Source organism: Parus major, chromosome 5, assembly GCF_001522545.3.
Source record: "Parus major isolate Abel chromosome 5, Parus_major1.1, whole genome shotgun sequence".
Classification (NCBI taxonomy): Eukaryota; Metazoa; Chordata; class Aves; order Passeriformes; family Paridae; genus Parus; species Parus major.
In genome coordinates, this window is record NC_031774.1 from 26,854,286 (window position 1) to 26,874,577 (window position 20,292).

General features: G+C 45.4%; 1 protein-coding gene and 1 long non-coding RNA gene across 5 annotated transcripts in view; one reads left to right on the forward strand and one right to left on the reverse strand.

Moving 5' to 3' along the window:
* The first annotated feature begins 4,117 nt into the window (after positions 1-4,117).
* LOC117244517 lies at positions 4,118-11,104 on the forward strand. The gene is made up of 2 exons (XR_004497773.1): positions 4,118-4,307; positions 10,919-11,104. It is a non-coding gene; the product is annotated as an uncharacterized LOC117244517 (long non-coding RNA).
* Positions 11,105-11,415: 311 nt separating this feature from the next.
* Positions 11,416-20,292, reverse strand: part of RGS6 (regulator of G protein signaling 6) — a 259,350-nt gene continuing 250,473 nt past the window's right edge. For all 4 annotated transcript variants that reach the window (XM_015630847.3, XM_033514924.1, XM_033514923.1 and 1 more), the window contains one exon: positions 11,416-12,043. In XM_015630847.3, coding sequence (XP_015486333.1) covers positions 11,993-12,043 — 51 coding nt within the window. In that variant the 3' untranslated portion in view covers positions 11,416-11,992. The remainder of the gene's footprint in view (positions 12,044-20,292) is intronic.

Sequence of the window (20,292 nt, forward strand, 5' to 3'; positions counted from 1 at the left end):
AATGCATAAACAATGATTTAGGCTGGACTGTGTTCACACCCCATTTCTTTCCAGAAATATTTTGAATTAGAAGTTGACTTAGAAGAATGTTTCTGGAAGGTAGAATTAAAACAAGTATCAGAGAAAGATTGAGCAAACCCCCCTGTAACAATTGTATCCATATTCTTGGGTGGCAGAGACAATACCACCAGGTGACCTCAATGTCCAAGAAAAACCAAACATAGTTCTTGCACTTCAACTATCCAATTCAGTAGCAAACTCTGTGCATGAGCTGCAGATTAACAATTTCCCTAGGAATAACTCTCTGGCAAGTAAATATTTGGCAATTATATTAAAATAGTGAATAAATCTAGGAGATACTGCAATCTACTTGCGGGTAATTTGTTAACAACAGAAGAAATAGAGTTCGTCAAAAACATCTTTGCCCAGGAATGACAGGCTCATAGGCTAACAGAAATTAATTTTCCATCTCTAATATTGGGCACTACTTCTGTGTGGTATCACAGACACTGACAGTTCTTTGGCATGTGATGTTGAAAACAGCCAGTTGCAATTTGTGTTTGCTTTTACATTTACAGTTTAGCCAAGGGGATAGAAAAATGCCTCCTGTTGGGAGCAAATTCACCCCTCCACTGGGCCCACACAGACTCTGCACTGTGCTTTGAAGTTCCCTGTAAAACTGTGGAATTGGTACATGGCCCCCACCTGACCAGGGAGGTCATCTGGTATGTGAACTCTCAGGATGTGACTGAGGCAGGGACACGTTGCCTCCAGCATGTTTGAGGTTAACACTTTGTGCTCTTGTTCTCTGACTGCAATTTCAAGTCTCCCATCATCATTGTAGTGATAGCAGTAATGAGGCTACTATGGATGATGGTATCCCCCTCTGTTACAATCATGAATTGCATCCCTGATGGAAGAGGTATCTCAAGGAAATGATCCCGTATTCCAGGCTGTTATCCAAGCATGCTGGAGAGGCAGGAGGTGATGGCCAAGACTGACACAAGAAGGAGCTCAGAAGCCTCCAGGGAGCTGAAATGGTGAGAATGCAGCAATCTAGGAAGATCAAAGGGCTTTCTGAGCCACCAGCTCATCAGCTGTGTCCTTGCTTTCTAGGACAGCGACAAAGTGGGAAGGGGACTGACTCACTGGGACCTCTTTCTCAACCTCCTCTTCCATGGGGACCTTCCATCAGCTGAAGTGCACTTCCTATTTCCGCCCTGCTGAGATGAAGTCTGCTGTACCAAGTCAAACTCTGCTCCCTCTGCTGTATCTATTGCCAGCATGGTGCAGTGGGTGCTCCTGTGGTCTTCCAGGAAAATGAGTAAATAGGATAATTTCAAGTGCACCCCCACGCAACTATGTTCCTGGGATGAGTCACCAGGAGCAGGCTGGGAATCTCAGGAATGTCTGCCTGGCTGCAGTGCTTGTGCAGCACCATGGAAAGTCCATGCAGATATATCCACTGCTTTTGGAAATATCTGCTTGTGTGTATGTGTATGTATTGACCAAGTATGATGGTCAGTACTTCACACAGCAGTGTTACATAAAGCTTTCTCTTAACATGACTGCAGGATGGTTGTATTCCATGCAAACAAAAAATGCTGTGGACATTCCACAAGACACTTCTGTGGAAAAACGATTCCAGAAGTGATGTAGATGGCTTTAACATGTTTTATTGGAACTGTTTCCAAAAAGACCTTCACTCTGCAGCCAGGTGCACTGCTTGCTGTGAAGACAAATGTGCAGGGTTTTGAGAATGTCATGTATGTCAATAATAGAATTTTTTTCAGATACTATGGATTTTACATTTTAAAGCATTTGATGGTATGCCCATTCTGGACTGGGCACAACTGCTGACTCCTCTTGCAGTGTTGGGCGTGATCCCTTTCTGATGGGAGTCAGCTCCCCTTTTCAGCTACTGTGACAGAATTGAAAATGTGTTGAACAGGAAAGCTAGAGTGGGTTTGGCATTGACTCTCTCTCCCCTTGGCACTCTTGCTAGGGTAAATTTGCAACTGAAATTCCAAATTTGGCAAGAAAAGGAGGAACCATTTTCCTGGCAACCCTCCACAGGTACTCAGGAAAGGGGATGGGGGGTGGTAGCCACAGAACAGATGGCAGTGTGGGATGAAGGTAGGTAAAGTGGTCAAAGATGTGCAATAAATAGATTTAACAAATATGTTACACCACAACATGTGTGACACATGCATGCATTTTTCCACGAAGAGCACAATGCCAGGGTGATACCTCACTTACACGAACGACTGGGTAATTGTGCCGTATGGACAAGCACAGCCCTTCTGTCTTCACATTACTGTTTTTCCTGAGTGATCTTTTAAAGAAAGACAAAGGCAGCAAAATCGATAGCAGTCTTTGAGAAACTGGCATATGAGGAAAGCCTTAGCCGTTACAGTCTGAGGTGGGAAAAAGGCTCTTTTTTGAGAAAAAAAAAAGAAATGTAGATATTTGTGGATTAACAAATGTCAAATAGCATGTCTCTTTGACAAATATCTTTGTCAAAGAGACATGATAATCCACAAATATCTACACTTTTCATGATGAAGAATGGATGTTGATATAAAGTTCAATAAACTCAAGACTATGCAAAAAGTACATTACGGGAAATACTCAGGGAAAAGAAAAATCTATTGTGCTAAACACCTTTGCTATTTGTGGCCTACAGATGGCTCTCCCTGTTTTTAAACTGACTCGGATATGACATTTTATGTGGTACATCAGACTTCTTCTTTTCCTTGCAGAAAATGTTTCAGGTATGGAAAAATGTGTTCCTGAGGGCATCTGCTAAGGTCCCATCCATGGAGGTTTCAGAGGTGTGCTAGATAAAGCAACCCCAGTGAATATTCAGTAGGGAAAATCCTGCTGATTAAAGAAAACAGTGCAAGATGAGCTGCCAGGTCTTTTATTATCTGTGACTCCAGGACTATTGGTAGCAAAGGGAGTTCTTGCATAAAAGCCTTTACTGGCTTTATTTATGCGAAGGCTGCTTCCAGGAAGGGGGAATCCATCATGTCAGAGATGAATGCAAACACAGAGCTTTCTCTCTTGCCCTCTCTCTCCATTTGGACTGTCCTTTCATTTGACATAGAGACTGTGGTGTTCTGTGTATACTCTGCAACCTGATTTGCTTAAGACTCCCCAGAAACAAAGAGACAGTGAGGGCGGGATCACCTCAGCACAGTGACTTGACTGTTTTCTGGGAACTGCTTGCTGGGTCAGAAGAGAAAGTCAGGCAGGGATGGCCAAGTCTCACGAGAGTGGGCTCCACTGATGCCCTGACAGTTAGGCAGGGAGCCAAGGGAAGGATGTTGATCCAGGTCCTTCCATCTGCAGCCAGGCACATCTTTCCTGTGACCCATTAGAGACCTCAAAGCCCTGGCAGATGAGGAGAAAGGTCACCCCCAAACCACTGTTAGAGTGATGCAGAATTGCCACCATATTCATCAGGTCAGTAATACCCCAGGTGAGAAAGAGAAAACCCACACTACAAATTTAACTTCCTGTCTTCCTATAACTGCTCTCAACACTGCGTCCACATTTTAGAAGTCTGTGGTTTGCTGTGCTGCTTTTCATAGAGCTCTGACAATTGACTAATTAAAGGATGGCAGAAGGCAGCTAAGCTCTGCTGTGAGGCTGTGAGGCCAGTTGTACAGAGGGGTAGGCAGGGTGCATCAAAGGAGTTCAGCATCATTGCAGAGTATCTCCATATCCAGAGGCAGGTCATCATAGCAGGACAGACAATTTTGGGTAGGGTACTACCGATCCAAAATGCATGACATGCAGAAGCTCAGGAGTCTAATTATAAGATAGGGTTTGCAGGTGGTCCTTAGTGGATGATCCATCACACTAAGCACAGAAAGATTTTTTTTTTTCCCCATGTGTTGGATGTGGGAGTATATGTACAGGGCTGGCTAAAGAAACTGGCAAAAAGAACTTTCTTCAGACTGTGGAAAGCTCTAGTTAGCTTGATTCGTCCAGATCATGCCCCAGATCTGTCTGTGCCCCAGCAGGGAGTATCTAACATATGGCTATCAGGCATCAGCTGAGGGAGGGAAGGATTTGAGGCTTTCCCCGCTACTGTCTGTATAAACAAATATGCAGCTGCCATGACAGACAAACATAAAGAAAACGTCCCAGAGGTGACAGCACAGCCAAGCAGCCCTGAGTACAGTATGCAGGCAAATGCTACAAACTTGCTTTTGCCAAGGTGCTGCCACGGCCTGAGCTCAGGATGTGCCACTTCAGCTCACAGATCAAATTCCAGATTCGGGTCAAGAATCAGAGAGGTGAGTCCAAAGCGCATACGTCCCCCCTTACCCCACTTTTGCAATTTCAGAGCTCAGTAGCCTTGCACATGGCAGCCCTTGAGAAGTGTTTCTTTTATTGAAGAGACTGATTCTTCAGCCAGCTTTTGCAGGAAAACATTAGTTTGACAATCCCTTCATGAGTTGTACAGACCAGCCTCTCTAAGAGGAGTCAGGGAAAACAAGAGTTAAGGAAAGGCAGCTGCGAACCGCAGATGCTGAAGCAAGGGGCTGTGGGGAAGATCCAGGGCAATGGTGATGTGGTGTGCTGGCAGCATGATGGGTGGAGGAGCACGGATGCTCTGATGAGCAGAGCTGCAGAACGGCTTGAAGGCAAACACACAAAGCAAATAAGCCTGTCAAGCAAGACAAGGGACTGCACATTGCAGCTCTCTGAGTCTGATTCCCAAGATATTAATGATGGACTCTGTGAGCACTAAGCACATGGTCCAGTTGAGGAAGGTAACAATTTCTCTGGCCTGTACTGGTCCCTTCCTGCAAAACCAGCAAATGTTACACATCCTGCGGAGACAAATGGCACACAGAAAACGGAGATGCTCCAAAGGATGTAAGCCCAGCAGCTCTGAGCTGCCATGTGGGGGGTCACAGCCAGGTCTGGGAAGCAGCACAGCCTTCGAGCAGGGTCGCTGGCAGTCACACCTCCTGGCTCTGCAGGCGGGCACGGTCTGACCTTGCCGGCGAGGAGGGCTTAAGCTGCAAACACTGCTCGCCTCTGGGACCTTCAGAACCCGAGAGCCACAGGTCTTGTCCTCTTGTGAAGCAGTGCACCCAGCTTGCTGATGGGCGGCTTTCCGGCTTATTTGGGAGGAGCAGAGCCATGCCTCGTTTGCTGGTACCAGAGGGTGCGGGATGAGGGTCACTGAGGAGCACGGGCGTCCGCTGCAGCAAACCATGTGCCTTTTGCAGCCCCTGGCATAGGACAGAGCTTCCAAGCTTCTATTTTCGGTGTTAGCTGCGGCAGGGCATTGTCCATGCGGCTGGCTAGGATGAGGTTCCTCGGGAAGGGTTAAGGCCTGCCGGCGGAGCGGCCGCAGCTGCGGCCCGGCCCGCCCAGCTGGCTGAGGGCCCTGCCCGCGGGCGGCCCCGGCCCACAGCCTCAGCGGCTCCGGGCCTGGGCTCGGTCAGAAACACTCGGCTGCAGCGAGCCCAGCCGCGGCCCCGCTGCCCCTCCAGTCCGGGGGCCGCAGTGCGGGCCGGTGGCCGTGTCCCTGCATGCAGCACGGATCCACAGAGCCCACCTGCCCTCTGGAGCGCCCCTCCGCCACCGCCACTGCTCCACCCTCCCCGGGTCTTGCCCTCTGCCGGCAACGGGACCTGACCTTGTGGAGAAGCAGCTCTGGCTGCCTCCAGCCGCACCACAGGGACACGAGGCCTTTCAGAATTTTTCCCTTGTAAAGGAAAATCCCACAGTACCTCCTTTGGCCCCAGATGATCCCCAAAGAGCACACTGCAGAATCCCAGATGCTTTTAGGAGAAGGGATGTGTTGTAGAAAGCATAATTTGGGGTGTTTTTTTTTTCGTGGTTTTTTTTTTGTTTGTTTGTGGTTTTTATCTGTTGTGCTTTAATCTACATGGCATGAGGCTCACGTAGAACCATGGCAAGAACTAGATGCCCATAGTTCTGGGCTTGTGAAGCTGTGCAGCATGCAGGAATAACCTGCATATGGATGGGCATGAGAAATATTGCTGAGGATCCAAAAGGAAACAACAGCTCTGGAAATCTCAGTCCACACTACTCCACTTCCTAGTCTACCCATAGAAGGTGCTGCTCAGGGCTAGCTGTCACCTACTATTTATGTAAGGATGACATGCTTTAAGTCCCCAAAGATGAGAGAGAGAAGCTCAGTTTAGTATCTCTGCTGACAGATAGCAATATCCAAGGAACAATGCCATTGCCCACAAGAGAGCTGTCCTCTGCCAGATGAGATATTTCAGCATGTCTTCTGGGTCCCCAGACAGGAAGGCACTGGAACATCCCTAAATTCTGCCCACTAACATCCATCCTCTGTGTGGGGTGAATCCACAATTTCCTGTTGCAAATACAGAGGGCAACTACACTGACACTTGTGGCAATAGCCATAAATTCACATTAAAAGCCTTCAAGTAATAGCATTGCTGTGTAAAGACAGCCTTTGAAAAGCTTGTTTCCAAAGCTTAGCAGCAGGATTAGGAGGTTGCTGGCTCTTAGCTGCAAGCTTTGCAGATGCTAGGGGCTTGCAAAGCAAAATCTGTATCACATGAAAAAGTTGATCAGGTCTGACTCTCCCCTGCCGTGAGATTACTTTTCTCACTACAAAGCACTTCTCCTCAGCAGTAAGTTCAAAGTATGTGTGGGCATGAAGATAGTGTATTGTTCACCAGCTCACTGTTCTGCTGAGCAACCACGTTGCTTGCTCCCCGTCTCAGGTTATAAACAGTGCTGAGAAGCTCAAAATTGCTCACAGCTTAAACGACGTAATCATGATAACCTAGCCTATCTTACCCTACTGTGAGCTGTACTTCAATAATCCTGCTTAATCATTAAACCAAAATAAAAGCAAGCCAAGGAGTTTAAGGCAAGAGTCAAGCCAAGGTGTATCAGAGCACTGCTCCAAACTTGAACTGAGCAGTCACCTAGAGACAGAGGAAGCCACACAAAAGGATAGCAAAGTTGTTGTGCAAAGGGTCAGAAAGATGTAGCAGAAAATTTGTATCTGTTGGCAATTGTGAAGTTGTGAGCTGCTCTTGATAGTCAAGACTCTGCAGTCGTGCCCTATTTACATCCTTCTCCCAGGAGACCATCTTGTTATCTAGCACACACACTCCACTCAAGTCTTGTTGTTGACGTAGATGGTCTGACTAAACCCTTATTCCTGATGATTATTGAGTATAACAGCAGTTGCTGGTTATTTTTCAGAATGCTTGACTCCTCTACTGAAGAGTACAAAGACAGAAAATTCCTTGGATAGACCTATTCCTTGCCCATGATGCTGCATATTGTGATATGGCAAACTAATTTTTTTCCAAGACCATTTCATACAGAAGGTGAAGCTAGATTAAAAAATAAAAAAAAAATAAATACATATATATATATATATATATATATATTTATGGAAAAGCAGGAAATGAGAGACACACTGCTTCTGTAACTCTGCTGGGGACACTGAGAATAGAGTTAGGCCAAGGCCTGCCCATGGATGCATCCAGGGCTTACACTGGTTCCAGGAGGATTTTTCCTGTGTGCATGAGTACATGACAGACAGAACAGATTTGGTCCTTGTTGCTTTGACTTTTCCAGGATGCTCCATTTATTTGTGCATTTTAGGAAACAGACTGGTACAGTCAGATGTTCTGTACCTGAGTTCCCATTCTCCCACCCAAAACACAAATAATTTTAGGCTAAAAGCATCACCCATGGCAGAAGATGAGAGAGCCAAATCCTTTTGAAGGCAAAGGACTTACCAAAACCACAAAGGTTTCACCTCAGTAGGACTAAACAAAGAACTTCACTAGTCTGTGACAATTTGGCTGAAGAGACAATGAGTCACTTTTGTATTTTCAGACCAAAATAATTATCAGGGTGGAGGGACACTCTTGCCTAAGCTTCCTTGAAAGCAGGAACGAGAGGATTGGTATTGCTGAGATCATTCCAGAATTTGGGTTACGGTGCAGAAAAGTGATTCATGTTCTGCAGTCTGAAATGGGGTATATTTTGTCTTCATTGTTGCACTACCACCTCTTGTAGGATTTGACTGCAGCATGGAAGCATCCTGATATAACTTTACAGTGCATCATGTTGTTACTGTAGTAACTTATTACTTGGACATCTTGTGTTATCTTTATTGCTGCAGTACCTGGTACAAATGTACCACTGTTTGTCCACACGCACTGTTATTACTGCCTTATTCCCCAAACTAATTTACTGCAGCATCCTGTTGTGTCTTATTGCTGCATTATCAAAATGCTACTTTACTGCAGTGGCCTGTGTTACCTTATTGCTACATTTATTCTGGTATTATTATGTCAGCTTACTGCCACTTTTTATGGCTGCCCTGCTACCACTTTATTACAGTACTCTATGGGATCTTAGTGCTGAGTTATACTGAGAGTACATTAATCCATTTGCTTCAGCCTAACACTGTCTGCACTGGCTTGTTGAACCTTTCCGAGTGCTCGTCCTGCTGCTGTTTTGCTACAATAGCCACAAATGCTCTGGATACTCTGTTATCCAAATAACAGTGCACAGCCATGTTTCACAGCCATAGCCCTGTAAGTATGGGAAGTTTTGTAGCTAGCTTGCACAGCTTGGACGTGTAAAAGTTTTCCAGACTGTCTTTCCTTGAATTGATGCCATTTAGAACATAAACAGAGGTGGAAAGCTGATTTCCTAACTCATCTTCAGCATGATGAGGTAGTTGGAAGACACTGGACACTTAAAAAGCAGCAGATTACTGCTTGCAATGCTCAATGGGTGTACAAAAGTAGCATCACTTGGAATAAGCAAGGTCATTAAAAAGCAATAATTCAAGGATGTGGTTCATGTGGAAGTAGTTACATGTTAGTATCACCATATGTGAAGTAAAAGACATGTAAAGAACAGTTGATATGTATTCCCAGGAGGAGGCCTTGTCTACTCTCATGTTTGTTTTGGAGAAATTTAGTCAGGAAATGAGGAGCAGAGCATTCTTCCCTCCAGAGGATATGCAGCTCTGTCCGCTCAGCTAGCCATTGCTGAGCAGATTAGTTTGCACGAGTGTGCATTTAAATGGCAAGCTGTTCAGCATCCAGGCCCCCTGATGCAGGCCCATATGCATACTCTCCATCTCTATAAGAATTCCCTCCATGCGCTCAACTGTTCAAACACGGAATATTCCCCACAGGCAAAATACTGTGGCAGCCAGCATGACCGTCCTGCAGGAATGAAGCTGAAAGACAAAGCAGAGTGCATTGCTCACAGGGCAGCAGCACATCCCCCAGTTAAAGTCTGACACTTCTGCTGCCTGCACTGACCATAACCCAAATTCCACCCTTCCTATCACCCACCAGCATTCTCTAGTCCTGTCCACATGTGCCCCCATGCTGCAGGACCTGAGGAGTACCTCTGTGGAGCTACCCCATTCTTCCCCCAGGAGACCTCACCAGTATCAGGAACTCACTGCAAAGCAGAGACCCACATGTACCAATTACCATCCCTGCTCCTTGCTACACACTGATTTCATGTTTTATATTGCAATGTACGATTTATATTGTACATCTTGCTCAGGAATGCTCTGCAGACCAGTTTGAGAGTTCACAAGACAGAGCTCCCATGGGAAATGCCTTGTGGCTGGGCAGCACTGGCAGTAGAATAGCTTGGAGTGTGAGCAGCTGTTGGTTTACAGAGCTCCAGTGATGCATGGCACTGGTGGGTTTGACAGAGATAAAAATACCATCTACAAGGCTCTGAGAAGAGATGACCTCTGCATTTTTGTAGGGATGACCAAGGGGACACATATGCATATGCATGAATGGACATATGAACTTATTACAGAAAGACCTGCTTGGCTGGGTGGGCAATAGAGGACAAAACAAATGAGTCCTGCAAGGACAGCTAAGGGACAATTTGGAGGGGACCAAATGTCCTCTTCAGAGTCAGGGGAACAACAGGAATGTCAGGGACATTCATGGCAGTTCTGCAGTACTGGAACTCTCTTGTGTGTCATGTATGTGTAGGATAAATTTGGCCTGAAGGCCTCAGACAGCAGGCTGTTTATAGGGTATAGGCATGTGTAAAGAACAAACATCCTACTCAATAGTCTATTGTACATTCATGCAGGTGTATGGACCTTAGGTATAATTGATATTAGGACTTTTCTGCAAGAAATAAAAGAGATATCAGATTGAGAACTGTCACGGGCAAAGAGGAAGGTACTTTTTATGACAGAAACTATGCTGGCATGTTTTTGTGCATACATAGGCCTTAGATATTAGAATAATACTTGCCTCAGAAGTGAATGTTGTCGATAGCCAGCTGTCTACTTAGCTAGATGGTTTTGCCTAGGTAGGAATGCAGACTTGTAGCCACACAGCAGTTTCTACCACCTGTACAAAAAGCCAATTTGCCTTGGCATGAGTGAAGAAGACCAAGAAATGTCTAGTTTAATATATGCTTCAGATCTGAACTGCTTACAAAATATCAGAGATTTTGTGGTACTAAGTCAGCTGGATCTTGAAGTTCTTTTTGTATATAGATAGTATATTGTATGTGAATGCAGGCCATTTTCCTATCTGCAACTTGTATAAGTGGATTTCTTAATAAAGTCACTTCAGTCCTGTCATCATCCTGACCTTCATACCTCCAATAGCTTGCAACAAGCTATTGTGTCATCTTTTGCTGCTGGATTCATGGGCTGCAGGTCAGATGAGTTTTAGTGGAAGCTCATTTCCTCCAATGGTACAATTTCACTCTGAGAATGATGTTTCTCAGCAGGGTCAGTTATCTGAGCATCATATCACAGCTGGGTGTGCTGCTGTTTAGGGAGGGTCATCTGGCCCTGCCCATTCATGCCCTGCTTCTGCTGGTCCCATCTCTATCAATTCCCTCCTCTCTGTAGGCTGAATTTTGACACCTGCCCACATCAGAGTTGCCTTTCTCTGGACACATGTGAGTGGATTTTGGCCCTCTCCAATTCGAGAGCTGGAGTCCAGTTTGGTTTGCTTGGAGAAAAGCTTAAACATCCATCATTGATTAGGTATTGAAAATCTTAAATAAATAGAAAATTAAATAAAACATAAACCAACTCACTTTAAAATTGTGTGTGTGTGTGTGTGTGCGCGTGTGTGCACGCGCGTGCTTGTGTGTGCATTGCACATCTCAAACATGACTTTTTGAGCATCAGGCAGAGTCTGATCACCTTTGCACTATGCACACATGCAGAACAATTCCACCAACGTCAGAGAATCTGCACCAGGATCAGAGTCTAACTCAAGGGGGCTGATCCTCAGGTGATGAAAACCACTCCTGCTCTCCTGACTTCAGCTGAGGATCTGCCCATCATCTCTGAACATGCTACATGCTATTGGAAGGACAATGAGTGATGAACTTAAATAGTGCCTTTTTTTTTTTCTTTCATTGGTTTAAAGGAGGAGAAACATAGGAAAGAAAAACAAAGTTAAAGTCAGTGAATCTGCAGGTGAAATGCATTTGGGATTTTGTGAGAAGGAGAAGCAGCTTCCAGGAGATATTTTATTGGATCCAGACGGCCACATGAAAGGGAGTAAGTGAGATTGCGGCGCCATCTTATTACAGTCATGTTTGTGCAGGGAGAAAAGAGATGTGGAAAAACACTGATCTCTTTCAGCTCTTCTTTCTCCAAGCTGTGGTTGGGTCTGTTTCTTTAAAGAACGGGACAGCAAGCCCTTGCCTTGCCGACCTCCTGTGTATGGTGAAGTGTGCTCCTCCAAACCTCAGTTGGAAACAAAGTACCTGCACAGAGCTCAGGGTCCGTAAGGAGCTGTGCAGACAGGGAAGTGTTGGTGCAAACTGTGAAGAGAGGTGCTCCACTGGTGTGTGACTCTGCATCCACTTGCTCAGGCTGTCTTCCCTGTAGGGACCTGCTCTCCCTGAAATGCCCCGTCCCCGGCAGTGGTCCCAGCTGTCTCTCCCGCGGGGCGGTCGGCTGGAGCTGTCAGGAGGACTGCATCAGGCCCGTGAGGCGCTTGCTTGCCAGAGACTTTCCCTGGAGGAGGGGACAGACAGAAGAGATCCAGAGATGTAAGTGATGTTGTGGAATGATTTTTCTGGGAGTGAGGGGCACTCTGTGTCAGGCTCTCCTGACAAGGAAGGCAGGTGGGGTGAGCCTGCCTCTAGAATTTCATGTGCCTGCTGTTTTGCCCCAGGAAAGTGGTTTGGCAAGGAGGAGTTGTGCCTAATGCTGTCCAGTGGCTATCACTCAAGACTGTGCCTGGGACCCTGTCTTGTGAAGGTATTTCCTTTCTCCAATTTCATGGGAACTGATAAAAGCAAAGCTCTGTCCTACACTCACTTCAACTTATTCTGACCAATGCTGCCTTGCTGGTGCAGAGTTCTACCCAGCTTGGCTCTGTAAAAACTGAGATATCCCTTCCACTGTCTGTTAATCAGTATTAGCTGCACAGCATCCACCAGGAGCAGGTCTAGGAAAAAAGTAATTTCAGAAACAGTTTAGCTTGTTCCTGCCCTGCAGTCACTCACCTTGGCACACTCTTTGGTCACTTGCCTCCTGGGTTGGTGCCTCTTCACTTCTGCTTTGCCTCCCTGCGCTCTCCTCCAAGCCAACAGTGCAAGAGTGTGGCTGTGGCAGGGCATGTGCTCGTGCCCTGTTGTCATCCACATGAGCTTTCCCACATGTGCTGTCATCCACAGTTTCCCACTAACTGGCAGGACCAAGGACTAGGAAGAAGGAAGGTCACCTGCACATCTGAACCCCTTCCATAAATTAGACCATGCAGCACCTGCTTTCAGGAGCAAAGGACCTACAGGACCTATTGCAAGACCTACAGCCATTGTTCTCCATTTGTAGACGGGGTATATCAACATAGGGAATACTGATGGCTTTGCAATTACCGATATAACAGTGAAAAACTATCTCAGGTATTGCACCAGTTGCTGTATTTCTTTGGTGAGCTTTCCTCTTGAAAAACAATGTTTTTCTTAAAGGGAAAAAAAAGTCTTGCTTGAAATAAACATTCGGGGAATACCAGAGAGCTGTAGAATACCTAGCAGCTCTTAAACAACCTCCTCTTCATTACTATATTTAGCCAAGATTTCCTTTGCAATAGGAAGTCTTACTGATTGCTGTTTCAAAGAGCCACAAAAAGAGCAAGAGAAATGGATTATTCAGTAAAAATGAGTAAGCGCAAAATGTAGAAAAATTTGCAATGTAAAAATCAGCAGGCTATTTGAAATAAATATTTTTAAACAAGTTAACACTCTAGGAAAAGGAAACACTTCCCATCTCCCTTTGATTTCTAATCTCTTTCCATGTAGGGCTGTTCCAGGAGGATGTAGCTGCTCTCTACAGAATCAGCATTTCATTACTGAGATGTGTGACTTTCACCAAATAATTTGTTCAGCTGCATGAGCATGCACGGCCTAATGTGTCCATGTTCTGTATATCAGCAGCTGGCTGTGGGAAACACTGTCATCACGCCGATTGTCCTGCCTAGGAGGAGAGGCCCACAGTCATTGCTCTGTGCCTCACACACAGGGCTCAGCATGGGAATGGCCAGCTCCATCCCAGGGCTCTGCAGACACACCATTCAAGATACACATTCAGTGGTTTGGGTTTTTTTGTTTGCTTGTTTTTTTTTTTTCACTATAAATCAAATTTCGGCGGGTTATTATTTTTAAACGCACTGCCGTAAAGCTTGGCCCAGCACTACCCCAGGGGATGGCCAAGTCTTCTGCAGGGCAACGTGGCTTGGGGCAGCTAAGCCCAGGGCTGTCATTTTGCTGCTGTTGAGGAATACCAGACCGTGCTAAGAAATCATCAGTCCCTGAATCCTATTTATAGGAAAAGAAGGTAAAGATATGAATGCTAATTCCTGGAAGAATAACATGGCTAAGTTTAGGAAAAAAAAAAAAAAAAAAAAGATAAGTTAGTTTCCACTAATATTTGGGTACTTCCTTAAGGGAAAAAAGGTAACAAATAAGCCTTGGTTTATATAATGCCTATTCAGCCAGACTCTAACTAATCTGCGACAGGCAGCTCCTCTTGTTATCTTCTCACAGGCAGGTGGCTTGGGGCTACGCCAGCTCCCTGCGTCAGGTTCCAGCAGGGCTGAGGAGCAAACACTGCTCCACGTTCCACCCCCATGTCAACATTCCTGTGTTCAAAGCAGGAAGGGGAAACGCCGGTAGTGGGCCGGACTGGGGAGAGGGGACAGCTGCCCTGGAGAAGGTGGTGGGTTAGAAACCGAGCTAATGGCCGTGGTTTGCACAGGGCAAAACTTCGCTCATGGGTTTCCCAGTGGAAACTGCTTCTCGTTGCAGGGAAAAGCAGTGGACTCCATCTGCAGCTCCCCCGTCTCATGGGAAAGGCGTTACCCTGGGAACTGCAGCAAACTTCCCGCCTGCAGGCTGGGATGAGTCCCCAGTGCAAAGCCCGTCTGTCTGGGAGGATGACTGTGCCAGGGAACGGCCTCACGCGCAGGGACATGCAAACAGATGGGTGCAAGAAGCTCTGTTTTAAGACAGCAAGAAGCAGGCAGCAATGTTGTCTGCTCGGCTGTTGTGTTCACCTCTGTGCTAGGACAGATGGCAAAAGGATCCCTGAAATGGTGTAGAGGGATTAATGCTGTGACATTTTTGACTACAAGCTAAAGCGTTGTAATGTTCAGCCCCCAGCTAGAGACATACTGATGTAGGGGATTTTGTTTCAACCCAATGCAGGGCCAAGTGTCAGCCTCACATCATGGGCCTGAGTGATATGGGTATCTACAGGCTGGAGTTGGGTGGAATGCAGGTGTTTGGCTTAGGATTCTCTCATCTTAGACATCCTCATTAAAATAAAAATAAAAGAGGATCAGGAAAAAACTGCATTTCATTAGGAAAGCTGGTATCCCTTTCCTATTACTAAAATGAACAAGATGGGAGTAAAACATTGTATAACAGGTGGAAAAGCTGGATGGGATCTGCAATCCACCTGCTGATATAAATCAACATGACTCAGTTGTTTTCAGAGAAGTGCTGCTGATTTATACCAGTTGAGGGGCTGGCCTGTGGGTCTCTCAGGTTTAGCCCTGCAGGGCTTCTAAGGCACAAAGTCCAGCAGGAGACACAAAAGGTTTGCAACAGCTGACTGAGAAAAGCCTAAATGCAGCACACAGGATGGCTCCTTTGGAATGGGGCAGTGGCTCATGCAGCAGGCAGCCAGCACCCTCCCCAGGACCCCCAGCCAGCCCATCCAAACCCACCTGCCCCTGCTTGCCAAGAGGGTGTCCGTGGCCAAAGAGTCCAGGATGGTGACAGCATGCTTTAGTGTCATTGCTTAGTGTTTGGAAAAGAGGCATCTGGGTAACCAGGAGAGGGTGGCCTGTGTCCATCCAGCTTGAGACAGCAGAGGTGAGATGCACCCCTGTATTCTTTGTGATCCCACAACGCTTCCCTGAGGCTGATATGGTGTGAGTGCCTGAGTCAGTCTGGCAAAAGGTTGCTCTGAGAAGCTGGAGGTGGCTGAAATAGTTCTTAATTGGGTACAACACATGCCAAAAAAGTTCAGGTCCAGGAGGGCATGTTGGGTCTCATCTACCACGTGGGATAGATGGAATTTCCTTGGGGATGTATCTGACAAAGCAAGGATGTTTCAGAGTATTATGATGTGAAAGTTTGGCACAAACAACACCTAATTTCTTTAAAAAGGTTCAACTAAGATAAATTATGTTTTCATTCCATCCATCTTTGTTTAGCATGAAACCAGTGGCTGTCTCCACATTTCTACCTCTCCTTCCCTTCCTGAAAGAGAATGTCAACAACAACTGCTGTATTTCCAGGAGAAATTTCATCTAAGCTGTGCTGGCAGGGGATTTGGAAAGCATACCATCTCAAGTTCAGCACACTTCAGTGCTTCTTTTACTGTGCCACACGTATATGCTGAATAACTTAAGACAAGATTAGAGTGGATGTAAGGAGTGAACTTTTTACATGGGGTCTAAAGTCTATAAAGAAATCTCCAGTACTCCAGCCCCAAAATATTTGTCACGGAACTACTAATTAGGGTTACAACAATTAAAAGCCCAGACTGTTGTCACTCAAACAGCATAGCACAAGCAGTAGGGCATATGTTGTATGGCATATGTTGTGTGTCATCTTGAATGAAGGAAGTCTTCCTTTTCTCTCACTTCCTGCAAGCAATTGAGCTGTTCCACAGTTTACAGGCAAGGATGACGTGGAGCTTCACTGCATCTGGTAAAGGTAATGTCCAGTTCTCTCTATGCTGCTGAATGAATCAGTTTTGGGTTTTGGGGTTTTTTTCCCTCCTGAACACCCCCATGACAGGAGACATTTCTTGAAGGCAGTGTAAAATCTGAATTTGGAGTAACCTAAGGAAAACATCAGGGAGTTCTTAATAAACCTAATGAAACTGCCCCCTAAAATATGACTTCCAGGTATGTGGCCACCCTACCTGCTTGGCTACATATGTAGCAGAGGATTGGGCATCAGGGCTCACTGAGGCCCAGTGGTATAAAGATTAACCTGTATGTCACAGGAGATGGTTAGTATCTTTAGTGGCTGAGCCTTTGCTGAGCAGCTACTAAGCTAGTGTAAAATGCATTCAGCAATTATTTTAATGAAAAAAAATTCAGCAATTTAACACAGGCAAGAAACCAAGAGGGAAAAAAGGGTGTCTGGATTTGATGCAAAAAAAGAGACAGCACTCCTTTCAAACCTCCTGTATGAGCCACCAAAGTTTCCATCTTGCTCCTTGCTTTTATCTGCCACAGCCAGCACTTTGCACAGTATGGAGAGAAGCAAAGAGTGGGAACTATCTTTAAAAAATATTTTAAAATGGAAAGTTTAGTTCTGTCCAATACCCTTGGTTTCACACAATGTTGATGTGCTGGGCCCAGCAGAACACAGTTCAGCATGCAGACATTCCCCACCTCAGCATGCACAAGCCAGAGCTGCCATGCATGTCGTCCACAACTTACCTGAACACCCAGGCAGGATTTATCCCATAAGGAGCTTTGTGGCTGCAACAGTGGGACAGAGGAGGGATGGTGGCACAGGCTCCCATTTGCCATGTCAATACAGACCAAAGTGCTTTCAACACTGACTGTTCACCTCCATAATTTCCACCCACCAGCTTGGGGCTTTGTTTGCTACAGCTGGCCCCACTTCTTGCTTTCTACCCCTCATTTGTGCTTGGGGCTGTCTTTTTCCCGGTCTGCTGCCCAATTGCTCCAACCAGAAGCATCACTTTCCTGGAAGAGAAGTCATCTCCTGGGGAGCACTGTTGTCCCATCCCCCTTTGCTGAGAATTGGGGCTGGTCTGCATCTCCAGTGGAGGTGAGATAATTCTCCTTCCATCAGCTTGAATCTGAGGTTTTTCACACCGTCACATGCACTGCTCAGTTTTCCTATCTTTTAGCTAACATACTACAAGATGGCAGTGGGCAGACAACGTCTTGCAACCAAATTTTACTTCTGAAGAGATTTCCATGGCCCTAGCACTGCCAGCACTGTTTGGTTTTCAATGTTATATTACAATGCAGATCTTGGGGAAGCTTTATTTTTGTGCCATTTAAAAATATTCTTTTTATTAGATTTTTTTATTAAGATATACACTGTCAGGATAAATGTAACATATATTAATGAAGTTAAATAAGAAACTGAATTAAAAACATAAACAATACTGGAAAATAACTTAGTTCAACAACAAACACAGACACATAAACTATGAACATAAGTAACATAAATTAAGACACAAGATATGGTGGACAATACCACAAATAACACACTGACACAAGCTGAAAACAGGAGCTGCAAAATGGCTGTAGAGGGTAAGGTGGGGCAAGATGCTCCCAGCATGCAGAATGCTCACCTGTTCTTGCCAGCACAGTCTCATGAATCACCTGCAAATTCCTGAAGTGGGCCCCACTCCTCTTCTAAGGCTTGACTGACAAGTTACCTGAGCTTCTTGCCATTCCTGCCCATCACAATGAAGCTCAACACCATGAGTTAAGTTCCCATATTTGATATTGCTTTTTTGCTCTTCTAGCTCATATTTCTTATGGGAACAATTCAGAGCTTCAGTCCAATTAAAACCAGTATCAACTATTTCCATTTTAACTTGTAAGGATTTTTTACACTTCCTAAATGAGGCACTGCATTTTGCTTGGAGGAATATCAGGACACCACTGCATATGGCACAAACCAGGATCTGTGTATTCACCCACTCCTGGCACAGCTTCATAACAGCTGCAGCCCTCCTCCACCATCCCACCAGCACCACAAGATCCTCTTCTTTTGTGGTGTAGTCTGGGCTTCTTGTAGCTGAGAGTGAACAAATTCTGGTGTTAGTAGAAGATGTCTATGGACTGCAAATTCAGGATGTGTTCCTCTCTTTGACAAAACCCAGGAAGACAGAGGAGCAGATGGATCACTGCAGCCAGTACACAATGGTGTAGCATTCAAGCCACCTCAGAAATGCCCTAACTGAATGTTGCTGGTCTGGCTCTTGGGCAGGGTGTGATTTTGTGCAAAGGACTCAGCTTGTTTTACAGCCTTCAGCACAAATGGAAACCAGATATGTAAATGTCTTGTACAGAGGAAAATGGATGCACCACTGAAATATCAAATCTCTCTGGAGTATCAAAACAAACTTGGCTGAAATCACAGCAGGGGCCAAGAACACCCTCCCTCCCAAACACCTACGGTCATGGTTTAGTATCGGCAGCTAGACCTGTCTGTAGTGAGAAGGTACCAGAGCTTGTGCGTGGCTCAAATAAAATACATCAAATTAATAGTGGGTGTGTTTGAACTCTGTATAGTGCCTTTCATCCAGAAGGGTCCCTAAGCACTTTCACAAAGAGTATGCACAAAGATCACTCACCCACTGTGCCCTCACAGGGGCAAAAGGAAGCTGCCATCCTGTGCCAGCAGCACTACACAGCTGTGCTTTCAGGAAGTGAAGGGTAACTCATCAAATAGAAACAATGAATACTTACCCCATAAAGGAGCCCTTGTGCACAGAGCAGACTGTGCAGCATGCGGGTTACAAGTTACCCCTTACCAAACCGGGTAAGGTACCACGGTGATACCAGGGGCAGATGAGGTGCATTCCCGCCTGCAGCGGCGAGTCAGTGCATGCTCCGTGCAGGCCATGCATCCGGCCCTCTGCAGCCCCAGCTGTGGACACTGGCTGGCTGTCACACCAAGGGAACAGTCACACTGCAAACATGGGCTGCACCCCCTTTTGATGCTTCCCATCACCTAAGTAATGCAAGTTCCTTTTCTCAGTACAAGCCAGTGTAATCACTGAAGTAGTGAAGTGAGCACATTTTCTTTTCAAGTAAAATACCTTCCAAAGATAAAAATAACCCTTTTCCCAGATGTCTTTTCTTGATGCCAAATCTAAAAAACTTTGGAATTCATTCCTGTATCCCTTCCCTTCTTGCTGTCTGTTCTGATAGCCACTTCACCTGTGTTTTAGTGTTTCATCTTTTTATACTTTCCACTTTTTCAACCACTATTCTCTACCAATAATGGCTTAAACCTTTGTAATTATTGCCAGCTGTGAATACTTTCCATGTTCTCAAATGCTGTGATCTATTTATGCAAGCTGGTAAAACTGGGATAGTGAAAAAGTGGGAAAGGCGGTAAATATATGACAGCTTTATGGGATTATCAAGGAACCAGTTAAAAAGATGACATCGGGCAGCAATCCTTTCGCAAGCCTTACACCTTCTTCACTGCTTTCATGGTTACTATTTATAATACATCACAGTGACACAGCTGTGCAAAACATCACACAGTTCACCTGAGAAAGATAAGATTCCATCAACACATTTCAAATGTCTGACACCACACTCATGAATTAAGAATAGGACCGAGTTTGACTTGGACTCTGGTCCAACAGTACACAAACCAAGAAGACATAAAAAACCAACATGAGTAACAGTGGCCAAGGGATAAAGCTCAGGGTCAGGAAGATGGGGAAGCAGCAGCAGGGAAAAAAAAAAGTGACAACATGGAGCTGGGAGACAGCTGAGAAAATCGAGGAAGGGACAGCCAGGCAATCAGGGTAGAAACTAGAGCTTTCATAGGTATATAATGCAAGAGATACACATGGAAGTGAAATTAAACATGCAACTGTAGATTTCTCTGGGCACTGAACTGATGTATTTACATCCTGACACAAAAATTGTTCAATATAAAATTACCAAAAGATACCAGAAAACTAAAGCAAAGGAAATGCTACCATGATAATGTCAGTTTGCATCACTG